This window comes from Nothoprocta perdicaria, unplaced genomic scaffold (assembly GCF_003342845.1).
Source record: "Nothoprocta perdicaria isolate Ctin4 unplaced genomic scaffold, notPer1 scaffold_376, whole genome shotgun sequence".
Taxonomy (NCBI): domain Eukaryota; kingdom Metazoa; phylum Chordata; class Aves; order Tinamiformes; family Tinamidae; genus Nothoprocta; species Nothoprocta perdicaria.
In genome coordinates, this window is record NW_020455617.1 from 386727 (window position 1) to 400773 (window position 14047).

At 40.9% G+C, this 14047-nt stretch overlaps 1 protein-coding gene across 1 annotated transcript in view; it reads left to right on the forward strand.

The window, feature by feature from the left end:
• The first annotated feature begins 5070 nt into the window (after window positions 1-5070).
• Window positions 5071-14047, forward strand: part of WDFY3 (WD repeat and FYVE domain containing 3) — an 84677-nt gene continuing 75700 nt past the window's right edge. Inside the window, exons 1-2 of the mRNA XM_026044677.1 lie at window positions 5071-5250; window positions 11100-11223. Of these exons, the coding sequence (XP_025900462.1) occupies window positions 5071-5250; window positions 11100-11223 (304 nt within the window). The remainder of the gene's footprint in view (window positions 5251-11099; window positions 11224-14047) is intronic.

The window sequence follows — 14047 nt, forward strand, 5'->3', positions numbered from 1 at the left end:
CTTTGGGAGCATTTGTGCTTGGGAGCTGCCAAACCTATAGCTTGGAAGTGTTAGTTCCAAGTGCTTGGAAGCGTTAATTTCCTGGAAGTAATTTTTGAGAACAAGGTTTTGGTGGTGTTAATAATTAAAGAATCAGAAAATGCAGCGGTAGGATTGTCCGCCTCAACATAAGCTAAATATTATTATGCCAGAATAAAGGCAGGCAAGGTGCAGAAGTGAAAAACAGCACTTAATTTTTGCGTTKGAACACAAAGAAATGCAAAAACTTTATAGATAATGAAATTGAGTTATATTAAGATATAAAGGTGATTCTAAATATATATGATGATTTTTCTCCATCCTTGCGCTGTAGGTCACAAGTATCACTGCTATTTAATTGTTGCTGTTCTATTTCAGTGAGCGTAAAACATTAACCTTCAAGACAGTACAAGCCGTAGAAAAACTACCCTGTCAGCACTTGCTATTCTGTATCGTTGCCATTAATAATTTGTGGGAAACGGGCCTAGAAATAAGAGTGCTAGTCCTTGTTTTGTGTTTGTATCTTTCTTACTAACTTCTCTTTAAGAGCTTCGGATATTTATTGAAGTATTGAGAACATTTCTTTGTACTGATCACAAAGGTGTTAAGGCCWGTTTAAGTATAAAAGTAGCAGTTCTAATGTTGCAAATAATAAAAGAATAGTATCTTTAAATAACTGTTTTTGAGATACTTGAGTGCAAAGCAGGGAAAGATCCCTGCAATATATAGTGTGGGCTCACAAATCCTTCTTACACGTTTCCTTAATTAATAATCCTCCGGCACATAAAAAGCTGGAGTGGGGGTGAGACGTGTCTTCCTGTTGGGAGGATTTCTTAATAAAATAGTTCCTGTTTTAAYCGGACAACATGATGCTTAAAAGAGAAGGCAAGTTAGTGTGGGAATAAGCATTTTTTACTACTGAATCAGCATGCTGGCCATGCTTCAGTGCTGTACGCCTAGGCAAGACTCCCCCAAGGAGCCTGTGCTCATTAGGGCAATGGGGAGAATTAATGACAACACGGTTCCTTCTCGAGTGTCATTTCCCTCGTACCTACATGGTGGGGTTTCGTTTGAGGGGCACAGCAGATTTGTTCCCCATTTCTCTTCCTGCTCCTGATTTTGTCCGCAGAATTGCTCTTTCCTTCTAAGAAGTGACAAAGCCCCTTTCGATRGGCAAGTAGGTCTGTTTGTCTTGGAAATGCTCGTAGTAACTGCATCTGGGAGGAAATCTTAGAAAAGAAGTGACAGGCACAGCGTGGAGGGAGGCAGTAGGTGCTGAATGAACTGTTTGCCGTTAACGAATCGACTGCTCACAATGGCTCCTGCCCGTTGCTCCTCTTAGCGCCCGCGGCGCCAAAGGTCCGTGCAGCGCCTCCAGCTCTTCCCGCCCTCCGGAGGGAAGCACGGGCCCCTCGTTGCGGTGGAGAGCCGATGGAGATCCGAGGCCGCCAGCACAGCCAGCCCATGAGGCAGCGTTGTGGAAAGGAGCGGGCCCAACAGCCCTGAACCTCTGCCGTGGGGTAATGGCGAGCGGGGCGGGGCAGGCCCTGCCGTGGGGTAATGGCGAGCGGGGCGGGGCAGGCCCTGCCGTGGGGTAATGGCGAGCCTGCCGTGAGGCCCTGCGGAAACGCGGTGCCCTGTTTGCGGGGCGGGTTTCGAGCCCCGGCGCAGTGTCCTGCGAGGGGTGATGGAGGAGCGCCCCGGCGAGCAGCCGCGCGTGGAGCCAGCGCCRTCCACGCCGGGCGCTGGCGGCGGCCGTGGCCCCGTGGGGGACAGGAGCCTGGGGAGGGAGTATCTGAGGTTAGTGCTGTACTACATACAGCACCGTTTGATTTGGTGGGGCCAAATTCAAGCTCCAAGAGGCATTTTAAGGTAGGTTTTCCTCACCTTTTGAGTTTTTAAAACCTTTGCATAAACCATTTTTGCTCTTAAGATGATCATTGGATTCAAGCTCTACCGGGTGCAGTCACTGAGCAAGGAGCAGGTCCCACTCAGTAAAGCATTTGCAAAAACAAAAGTAGCAAAAGCCAAGACACGTTTTTTTTTTTTTTTAATTTTTATTGCAAACCTAATCCTAAGCAAAGAAAAAACAAATTCAGACTGTTTATTGGGATATAGTAGCAGCACTACGGGAATCTCTTTACTTGGCGATTCTCTGTAGCGCTTCRTAGTGCGGTGTTTCTAATCTGTCTTTCTTTCAAGATTTTTAGGATTTTAATTTTGGATGAGCTTAAACCCTACGGGATTTTCTTGGGATAAGTAGACTGTGTTATGCARTTTCTTAAGTAAGGCAGCTTTACCTGCTTTAGATGGTGAATAAGCCCTCTCACAATTCAAAGATTTGGGCTTAAAGCTGGAGTTCAGGTGCTCATTGCTATGGTCCCGGGTTTTCCATGGATATAGGGCACTGTGGTAATAGCAACAACAACAAACTCCTGTATGTGAATGAGAACAAGTAAAAACTGGGAGAATTCCTCCAATTCCTGGAGTTGTATAGAGAACATTTTGGGAGATGTGGCGCTCGTGCTGGCCTCARGACAGAAAGAATGTTCTGGATGGCTTCCATGAATGGGATCTAATCACCTTGAAATTACTATACAGCCTAAATTTTAATTTGCTTGCCTGTTGAAGGCAGACTTTACATGGCTTTGAAGACTGAGAATCCAGGAAAAACATGAGTGAGAAGGCTGGCCACATCACAAATGACATAGTCTCATCTTCACTCTGTAGAGTGCAATGTGTTGTGTGTTTCTGAGCTGTTATCAATGGAGTGAATGCTGCACAGGGTGGGATCTTCCCAAAACAGTGTCTTCTAGTAAACTTTTCTTGAGTTAGAGTTCATACTGAATTAAACATGCAGATGGAATATGTCAGTTTTATAGTGCCCTTGGCAGCTTTGAAGAGAAATCAAATGAAATCAATTTGGGTTTTATTCACGTGCAGCTGCATCCATTCTTCCCTTGGTCCTACTGTGCTGTGTATATTTGGAGTCCTCCAGCTTTAGGAAAATCCTTAGTTCTGTGACTCCGTTAGTGTTGAACCAAGGCAAACTCCAGGACGTGCTTTTTGGTGCAAGTCCGTTGGGGGCTGTTGTGGCACTAAAAGAAAGATCTGCTACTGCAGCAAAAATCTACAGCAATGGAGGATTCAATTATAATGCTCACAGAACATGTTAGCTTTAAAGTTCTCAACTTTTGTGATTAGAAAACAAATATAAAAAAATAAAAAGTGCTGCTCTTGATTTTATCAAAATGMAAAATAGCTTTTTTCTCTGCTGCTTACAGCAGGCTGGTTCTTTGAGCTCTGATAAAATGTTCTGTTTTGAATTTTAATATACTTATTATTAGAATAAACACAGTAGGAGAATTAAGCCAAATAATATATTCAGAAAAGCTTTGGAATTATTTCAGGAATTGTGCTGTTTCATTTTTAACTGCGTGAATCATGCTGGTATAAAGTCCATTGCCCGTGTTGCCCCTCAGGGGTGATGCACTAAAAGAAACTATCCAATTTTACCTCCTTTCTCCTAAAGTATGAAAGGCTGATGGGAATTTCCATCATGGGCTGTGACAGATTCTGGTTTGCACATGAGAAAAGTTTGACTTCTCAAGTCTAGACTTCTCATCTAATATGTTGGTTTTAATAAAATSTGCGTTAGCATCAGACTTGATAAATTGCTGATTTTTTTTCTTGCATATTAACAAGATGCTTAGTGAAGGTGCATTAGCATTTGTTACATATTCCAAAATGGTATTTTGTCTGTTAAAATACATTTCTTGCTTGCACTTGATTTTGTTTGTTTGTTTTCTGGCTCTAATTCCCACCTTGTCCCCTAGGTTTTTCCCTAGRTTTAATAACTCCTTAGTAACTGGTATTTTTTCTCCATTATTGTAATCACAGCACTTCTGGAATCATCACTTCTCCTCTTGATAATTGACCCTTCGTGGTAACCTCTCTTTTTGATAATTTAAATAGATTAAGTTTTTTAAGTCCCTTGCTGTAAGGCATTTGTTACGCCTTGAATAGATTTTATAGCTCTTAACTGACCTTCAGTTTTTCAACAGCCTTTCTGCATCAAAAGGTGGCCATTATGAATCCATTATTTCTCTTTGTGAATTCACGTATGGGGCTAAAATTGTTTTCCTGCTTCCCCTTTATTCCTTCCTTTCCACACAAATGTGATAATAGTCCCTTTTGCCGCAGTGTCCAGGTGGATGCATTGGTCGAGAGTTTTACGTGCTCTGACCCTCTCAGTTCTTTTCTGAGAAGTTTCTTTAAGACTTTGGTCTCAAATTCAGAGGGTTTCATATGTGTTCCTCTTAAAAACGTAGTATTTGGCTAAATACAGATAATATTTCACGCCAACAAGATGTTTTAAGAGTCTTGTACTTGCATCCCTTGTGCCAAGGGATCATCCTGCAACCCAGACAACAGATGTGAGATGAATAATAGCTCCTTTGGGTAGCCTAGTCAATTTGCAATTGGGAAGTGTGGAGAAAAAACAACAAAAAAACCCTTAAGCATGTCTTTGTATGGCAAAGCAAACAGCTGAGAGAGTTTGCATGCCTGTCTGATTTGATATTGCCTGTTCTTGATTTGATTTTAGAGCATTTGATTATTTGATTTTTGAGTATTTGATTGATAGATATTTTAACTATATTCTAGAATTATTTTGACAACACTTTGCAATATGGAGACAGTATTTTCCCTAATATTTGATGGTTTTGAATATGCACTAAAAAAAAAAAAATCTATACCAAATGCCAAAGCGTTTCATGCTGTTCTCAGTCTGTTCAATTGTGCTGTGTGCTGAAAGGATATCAGATGATTTTCTTTCTCAAGGTACCAGCTTGAAATCTCCCAGGCACAAACCAATCAATTTTTATTGCATAAAACGCTCCTGTGCTCTGAATTTCGGCGTGAWACTCTAGTACGGGGTGAGATGCAGGTCTATATTAAAACATACTGGGGTAATGTCTGACTCTGTTGTCCTCAAGACGCTTGCTTTCCTTCCCGCGCAGGACAGGAGGCCGCGTCCAGAAGCCAGCCAAGATGAATATGGTGAAGCGGATCATGGGCCGCCCGCGGCAGGAGGAGTGCAGCCCCCAGGACAACGCGCTGGGCCTGATGCATCTGCGGCGCCTCTTCACGGAGCTCTGCCACCCTCCGCGGCACATGACCCAGAAGGAGCAAGAGGAAAAGCTTTACATGATGCTGCCGGTGTTCAACAGAGTAAGCGGGAGCATGGGCAAGGCWTCGTGCCTTTGTTGGAGCTGGCTTGGTTTTCCGTGTAGCCCCAAGACCCGCGGWTCTTGCACAATAGGAGTTACTCTTGCTTTGGCTTCCTTTTGTTCTCCCTTTTTTTCATGCAGCGTTGTGTTAGTGGATAAACTCCCCACTGGAGATTTCCTTCTATTATCACTTGTTCAGGAGAGCAAGCTACAGTGGCATGCAGACTGCCACAGAGCTTTTCTGCAGAGCTTGCTTTTATTATAGAGTCATACCCAGAATGCAGAAAAACTGAGTTTACACTATGAGACATTTTCCAGGGTAAAGTCCCCCTGCTGCTGTGGTCTTTATTCTCATCTTTCAGAGCTGATTTCCAATCTCAATTTATTCATAGCAAGTTTATATACCCATTTGTTTGTGTGCCAGCGCTGTCCTTGAGCATAAATAACTCTTCTTCCTCCTTGGCATTTACTCCACAGATGCATTTTTAGGGACAGCAGGCATAATATCTCCTTTCAGACTGTGTTTTGTCAGGCTACCCAAGCTGAACTATTTTAATTTCCTCTTGTGATAAATTCTTTATTCTGATTGTCCTTGTAGTCCTTTTGCTGCATCTGTAGTGTGTTGGTCCCTCTCTTGGACAAGAGGCATCTTGAGCATCCCACAAAGGAAATATTGAGAAATTTTAATACATACAAGCTTTTGTCAGGCTTGTATGTACTGCTGTGGAGGACTGGAATCGTCAATAAACTAAACTGCAGAAACTTGATAAGAAAACAAATAGAGCTTTCTCTTTAGTTTGATATTTTCTTGAATTCATTGCTTTTGATGACGTTGCACGTTGAACTGGTTACAAACTGTATAGAAAAATTAATCCTAGTCAATGCATAGTATTAATAGGATTTTCGGCCTACTGGATAGCACGCTTTAGTGGATAAATCCCATAAATCTCGTTCTGTTGCCCTAGGTCTTATTCCTAGTTCTACTGGTAGCTTGTTGTGTAAGTCCGGGGAAAGTAAACTCAGTTGTTCTACCTCCTCTTTAATCTATCTATTTGAATTGTATGCCTTTTAGTCATGGGCTTTGTTAATTTGGTTTTACACATTAGCCCAGTGGAATCTTAACCTTGACCTGTGAATATTATTTTGATGTACTTATGCTTGGAATTCTCCCTCTGGTGGTAACGTGGAGCCTGATGCTTTTGGAAGGGAGTGTACCCACCGTCCTCGCATAGGCACCCGGCTGTAAACCACAGGGAGAGAAGCAAGTCTTTCCTGGCCCTTGCAGGGATTCAATTCCTGTAGCCCTTTATCTGTGGAAATTGTAATCAGTGCTATACCTGGTTTGGGGAGAAACTAATGCAGCACTGCGTGTCCTGTCCATGTACAGCACCCTTTCCTAGKCTCTGACTGGGGTTCTAAAGATGAAAATCAATTTTTTTCCCCATTGCTTCTTCTCTCTTTTTTCCTCTCTCTTTTGCTACAGTTTTTCCCCCCTTGTGCCAGTGTCTGGCTTAGTCCTAATTCTTTGTCCCTCCATTGACTCTGTTCAAGTCTAATTACAGCTGTCACATATCTTTGCACTGTTTGTTCCCTCTCACTGTCTTTCTGTGTTTTTTTCCCTAGCATTCTTTAAAAAAAAAAAAAAAAAAAAAAAAAAAGTAGAGCAACCCAAATTTTCTTCCTACTCGCTGAAAATCAGCACTCGCCTAATTAGTCTCAGGTACCTTTTGGATTTCTTTCAGAGATGTGTGCCACTTGGCATTTGTACCTGTAGAAACACATCTTGACTACTCAGCTGAGTGCTCTTTTCCCCTGAAGCCCATTTTCCTCTTTTGTTTTCATGTTTTTTTTCCTTCCAAAGATTCTCCTTGTCTCTCTCTCACTGTTCGTACATCATCTTGTTTTGTCAGTGGGCTCTTTTCCTTCTCCAAGCCCTGGAGAACCTTTTGTTTCCTCCTTTTCCTCAGGTGAACTCCGTGCTGAAGATGGCTGCACTTTTGTTCTTGCCTAATATTTGTCTTGTGGATCTTATCTGTGGTTTTCTGTCTCCCTCTCCCCTCTTGCTTCCCGATTTTGATTTTTAACATTTTAACATGATTTAACATTCTCATAGTCTGGCTATTTTTARTCTGTGACATTCTGGCAACTGTCGTTTTTGCAACAAACATAGGCTGTTGCCAGATGTTGCCTTTCTAGTTTCCAGCCTCTGTAAATCTGAATCTTTCTCTGGCACAGTGACAAAAGCAGGTGTTATCTGTGCTCTTTCACTTCTTTCTCTGCAGCTGCTGATAATCTTTATCACTTCTCACCAAATTATGTAGTTTACCACAAACTGGATCCAAAAATGGATCCTTCTCGATCAGTCAGATCTCATCCCTCCCTATTCTAGGGTTTTTTTTCCCTTGCCTCTCATACAAATGCATTTTGTCTTCCTGCATTCAGAATGCTAAGCAATTGCAATTATGGCTATTATCTCTTTYTGCATACCATTTTGTTACTTGCGCGTTTTTCCTGTGTTCCTAGTTTATGCCACCCTATTCTTTGGAGCTTTACATGCAAAGCCCTCAGGGATTTCCTGGGTTCAAAGGGTCTTAGTTTGCTAGAGTATAAACCGGGTGTGCTGCAAGCTGTTTTGGAACAATCCTGCTAGCTTTGTAGGGCAGCTCTGCAAAGCCATACTCGGAACATGACTGGAATAAAAAAAAATAGAAAAAGGGTAAATATTTCACTTTTGAAGGAGTTTCATTTGAAATTTTCAGTGGGAGGGCTGGATTCACCCTGAATTCTGAGATGACTTTCCTCTCTGAGAACTACTTCCCTGAAACACAAGTTAGGCCTYCCTTTATTGAAATTTTGCCATTTTTGGAATGTACTCCTTGAATCAAGTAACTCGATTCARAGACTCCAGATCTCTCATTTCCTTGTGGTTGCACCATTCTGATTTATAGGTTTAAGTGAGGGAAGTACTTGCTGGGTTACTGCCTCCAGTGGGGTCCACGGTSGTGCACCGTAAACACAGACTCTTACGTTGATGGATGTCTGTAATGAGGAGAAAATTCCAAGTGAACCGTGGACCTCAGAGCAAGAGTTTTGTTTTGCATCTTGACATAGACCATGAAATATCTTGTACAGGGAGTCAGGAGCTGTTGAAAGAAGGAGCTGTGTGTGTTTAACAGGAAGCTTGAGGCTTTTTCTTGTGTGATACAAAGGTCTAATTCTTAGGCTTCCAGGGACCTGTCTTGGTGATACTTAGATTGGAGATATTTTTTTGTGTGTATGAAGAAGCAACTAGCTTGCAGGAACCTTGGTGAGTGGGTGGCGGTGGGAAGGGCATGAAAACCASGCAGCAGTTTGGAAAGAAGTGTCAGTTTTACTGAATGCACCCAATTTCAATCATACCCAGGGAGGTTTCTAAGTGATGTTTTTACAAAAGGGACCCGCATTTCACTTTTGGCCTGTTCTGCAAGACAGGAGCTGCGCAGTGGGATTTCCTTCCGGGAAAGCTATAAGAAATATAAGGAATACTTTTGTTTAAAACATTTAAAAATGATGACAAAATTCTTATTTAAGAAAAAAACAAAAAACATCTCCTTTGCATCCCAGATAACCAACTGCATGCCATGAATCTACTTCACGCATGACTAAGATAAACACAAGCTTCAAATAACCCATCAGAACAGTTTCAACTGTTGCCAGTATGACATAGTTTCCTTGCTCTGTTGTTTAACCTTGTATGATCGATGACTTATTTATTTATTTATTTTTGGTCTGAAAGATACCCGGAATTTTGTGTTTATAGCAGCTCCTCATTTTTTTTTCTGATATTTTTAGAATTATCAATCAGTAAACCCAGAGCAGCTAAAGCAGCTGTGATTTATTTTGTTTATAGATATAGCACGTCCTGAACGCGCTAGAGTTTGAAGCCTCTTGTCCGCCACAGTAATGAATGAGTTTGCAGGGAGTTTCTGTCTCCGCTTTGTTGGGAAGGGCTTAAGAAAGGGTGAATCACATATTAATAAAAAGCTAAATCAGCACATGCTTCACAAAAGGGTTGCCCTCCGGAAAAGCAATCGGAGCGCTCCCTCGGAGCCCCGCAAGCCCTGTGAAGCCCTGCAAGCCCTGGCAGCAGCAAGGCAGCTGGCTGCACGGCATTACCGTCCTGTAGTAAAGCTTTGGCAGTACCAAAAAGTAGAGGAGATGAGGGTGGTTTTTTGAATAAGTGGCCTCGAAACAAGGTATTTTTCTTGTGAGAACTATGCCTTTCCTTCTTAAAAATGATTTATTGTTAAATTCATACCCTATTACTGTTTTTTGTTTAATTATTATTATTAATTCAGTGCCTTTAATCAAAATATATACCAAAATCCTAATTCAGATCCTTGTTTTACATAGTGCAAGCTTAGCACACGGGAGGAAAAATGTCATAACCAATTCACCCCATTCACTGCAACTTTTTGCTGCCCGCATTTCCTGCAGTCTGATGGCACCACGAGGCCACCTTAGGACAGGAAATAGAAAAATATTTTCTATTCTCGGGAAACATTTAGGGGAATCTGGGGCTTCTCCATATGCTTAATTGGTAATCCCAGCAATGATGCTTAATTGGTAATCCCAGTAAAGTGTTTTTTCTTAGGCTGCCTAAAAGAGTAGAGACTCATTTGGCTATTCTATAATGTGTCAGAACAATTAATACTAAGGGAGTAAGAAGTCAAATTCAAATCAGCTTACTCTAAATCTTCCAGCTTTTAGTTTCATTCACTAATTTTGAAGTTCCTTGGTAACTCCATACTCCAAATATTTTGCATCTCTGGTTGATATTGTGATTTTATTGTATGTGTCCAGGCTTAAGGACGACCTCAGCCAAGTATATTGATATTTCAGTATATTTCGGCTGCAATCCTAAACCCCAGGTGATGCAGAGGAAGCAAAGGAGACTAAAACAGTTGGGGAATCCAGATGATTTGTGCTGCTGTACATTGCATCCTTGTCCCAAGATGCAAAACCAATGAGTTGAACCGAAATTTTGTCAGTAAAATATTGTAAACTATTGCACATCTTGGCTTGTCAGGGGAATTCCTGCAGGTTATGCAATTAGCCGCAGGGAGAGAAAAATGTTGAGATCAGTCAACTGTTCAGCCTATGTTGGTTTATTCAGCACTGATGATTCTAGAATTTGGGAAATGACTACTTTAAATTTGAGTTTTTGGATTGCAGATTTCACTTATTATGCAACATTTAATGTTGTGAATTTAGGATGCCCATTTTAGTAGAAAGAGCAAGTTAGGTATGTGGTTAGAGACAACTTTTAARGTACAGTCTTGTATGAGAAGTACATCTTTTAAAAAGTCATCTAATCCATTTTGAGAGAATGACCTGCACCATAACTTAATGCAGTACCACGGAGGAATTTCTCACTTTTAARTGTAGTTCAGCTTAAATGATTTATTTACTAATCAAATTCAATATTTAATCATGAAGAATTATGTTACTGGAATTAAAGGACAGTTATTTACAAGTACTGATAACCATAAAAGAAACTCACCACGTGTAAACGCAATGTTTTTAGGAAATACTCTTACATTTTTTAAAATTACAAGGATAGCATTGAGGAAGCAGGAAAGCAAAAATTAAAAAACAAAGAAAAAAAGAAAACAATCAGTAATTCCTGGTGCTGTTTTAAGGAGAACCTCAAGAAAGAAATGGCCTTTGGGGTGCCTGGAACTTGTGAGGCTTTGGGCATTGATACTTTGTTAGAAAAAGTCTTAGCAGCAAAGTTTTGCTTACCAGTCTTTTTCATTCTCTCTCAGCTGATATTTCTTTTAAATGTGTGCATTTTTCTCTTGTTTCTAGGTGTTTGGAAATGCCCCTCCAAGTACAATGACAGAAAAATTCTCTGACCTCCTGCAGTTTACGACCCAAGTGTCACGGTTGATGGTGACGGAAATTCGTCGCAGAGCATCCAATAAGTCCACAGGTACCGAGCGGGGTCTGGGTCTTTGGGGGGCCTTGTCACAAGGGCACGTTTGGGGTCCCACAGTAGGACTTGTCATCCGCAGGCACTGAAATTCTAATCCTCATACCAGAGATGTTATGTGCAACGAGAGAGAGGGGAACAAGTGGTTTCCTCCCCAGGCTCACACACGTGCCAGTTTGGAAYATGAGCATTTTGCTTTAGTGCAGGCCCAGGTACAAATAAGAAAATGCAAAAGTGCAAAAAACCTCACRTAAGGGCCCAAACCCTAAACCTAGAACAAGCTACTGGACAGCTCTTCTGCTCTGTTTATGAAACATCAGGAAGAGATTGGTTCTTTCTTGAACCCTGAACGTGGCAAAACCTGCCCAGTTACTGGGAGGCGCGTGATGATGAGCTGAGAAAGCSTTTTTCATTAGCCTTCTTCTCAGGGTATTGTTATATGGAAAGAGCAGCACTTCCAAATAATATCACGTTTTTGTCTTGTAAATATTTTTCAGCTCTCATGGTGGTAAATAGGGAAATACTGAGCTGGAAAAGGCAAATTGTTACATGTTAAGTCAGGAGTCACAAACTGTGCCAATTACGATTTCTTTCCGTTTCCAGTAGAGTGAATAACAGTAGAGCACTCCAGATGGCTAATCAGAAAGAGYAGACAAAGCCTGTTCTCTGTGGGTAAATAAGAGCAAAATAGATTTTCCCCGGAATATTTAGGGAAAAGAACGTCCAGTTAGCAGTGAAGGCTGCAGGAGGTGTTCATTTGAACTTCTTTTCTTGGGGAAAATCTGATGTCTGGTGGCATCTTGTTTACATATTTACATATTTATTACTTCAACTATATCTCTGCCTAATTGCTCCAAGGTAGTTCAGTGTTCATCCTTCCAACATTTTTCCCCTAGTATTAAGAAAARAAATAAAAGAAAGAAAATAAAACTTGCAAACTACAGGTTCACTTAAAATTTTAATTTTGTCTTCTGTTTTGGTGAAATTGCTAGGCTTTGGGTTATTGAACTCCAGCATCTAGAGAATAATGGGAGGTTGAGAGTTTTATGTATTTGAGGGWTATAGTGGAGTTTTGTGTCAGAATTTTAATTACTTCTAAACTTTATCATAGAAATAATTTCCATTTTAATGCCAGCATGTGGAATTGCTTGTTTTCAGCCAACTGGCATCAAACAAATTTCAAAAAGTAGATCAAGATTTAATATATAGTGTAGTGGATAATGGTGATCACATCCGTTGGACTCCCAAAAGCAGAGCATGGGATATGGGGGAAAGTCCCCTCTCCAAGTTCTTTTCCTCCCATCCAACACGGGTTATGTCTGGTGTCACCTTCTGTTCATTTATCAGTGAACTGATAATCTTTGTCACTAGTGTCAAGTAATTTTGCTTTCCTATTTATTCTTYTGTTTCTGACTTCAAAATACCTTGAATATTGGTCGATTGAAGTGCAGAATGRCTGAAAATGCATAATACCTTTTCACTGCTGGGTGATTAATTATACTCCTCAAYGGCACAGCCTTCTTTGCTGTCGGTTTGTTACAGAAAGTGCTTCTGTACAACAGGGAAATTGGATAATTACTTATTTTGTGTGCCTCCTGCTTCAAGATGTGGAGGGGTGGRGAACATACTATTAATGCAAAGTATGCCTGCAAGAACAGGACTCAAAGTTTATCAATTATCCAACTTAGGCTATTTGAGAAAAAAAAAATGAGCGAAATAGCTCTTGCATTACAATGGTATTACTTTTCAAAGGTTTTGAATTCATTCCATTTTCTCGCTCAAAGCTGTGAAATGTGAGATAAATTGATGCACAGAGAACATCTTAAGGGAGCAAATAAAGGAAGAACAAACCTGATTTAACCAAACGTGCTCTGGCAGTCGGCGTGTGCTCATGAAAGTCGGCAATTTCTCCTTCSTCCCGATAAATGTTAATAACAGCCTGCTTTGAGACCCTGCTGGCTTAAAATACCACTTGGAAAATGCTAAGAAAAACTAAATGGTGGATTACCATGCAGTTTTCACAGCTGTGTGTGAATTAATACAGTTCCTGTTTGCTTCTGATTCACAAGACCATGTGGAAACCTGCATGAACGCGGAGCTGCTGGATGAACCTCTGGAGCTCATTCAAGCCAGGGACTGCGTTTCTGTTACGCCTAATCCCAATTTATGCCCCTTGTCTAATTGCTTTAGCCTCATGCTGATGGTTTTTTATTATTATTCTTAGTATATGCTGAACAACCAAGCGTTGTGTCTTACAAGCCCTTGCCTTGGTTTGCTCATTAGAAGGGAGTTGGCTGGGGAGACCCAGTGCTGATCTAAACCCAACCTCTCTGTATGTTAACTACCATAGCCAATAAATTTCAGTACCATAGGAACCCTGCACTCTTTAGATTACAGTATGAAAGACCAAGTGAAGGAAGAGAATCAGCTCTCGGATTTGAGGAGGCCTGGGAAGCTCTATTTACACCTCTGCTACACTCCTACCGTGAAATTTTGTGTTACCTGGTATTAGATTTGTTGTGCTGTTCTTGTTGTCGTATTTGGGGGAAGAAATGGTCTATAAAAGTGCTGTTGTTTCAAAGAACAGCTTCTGAGGTGGTTAATAATCATTTCAATAGAGCTGGGAAAAAGAAAACACACCCATAGACACAGAAAATCACAATTTCTCATTCAGATAGCACAGGAATTTTTGAGTCTTGAAGCTTCTYGAAATGTATCATCGTATATATGGAACGAACTCTCTGTTCTTTCTTAGATTACATTCCTTTCGTAGACCATGAAAAATGATGATTGCCTGGTCCAATAGCCTATTAACATGCAATCA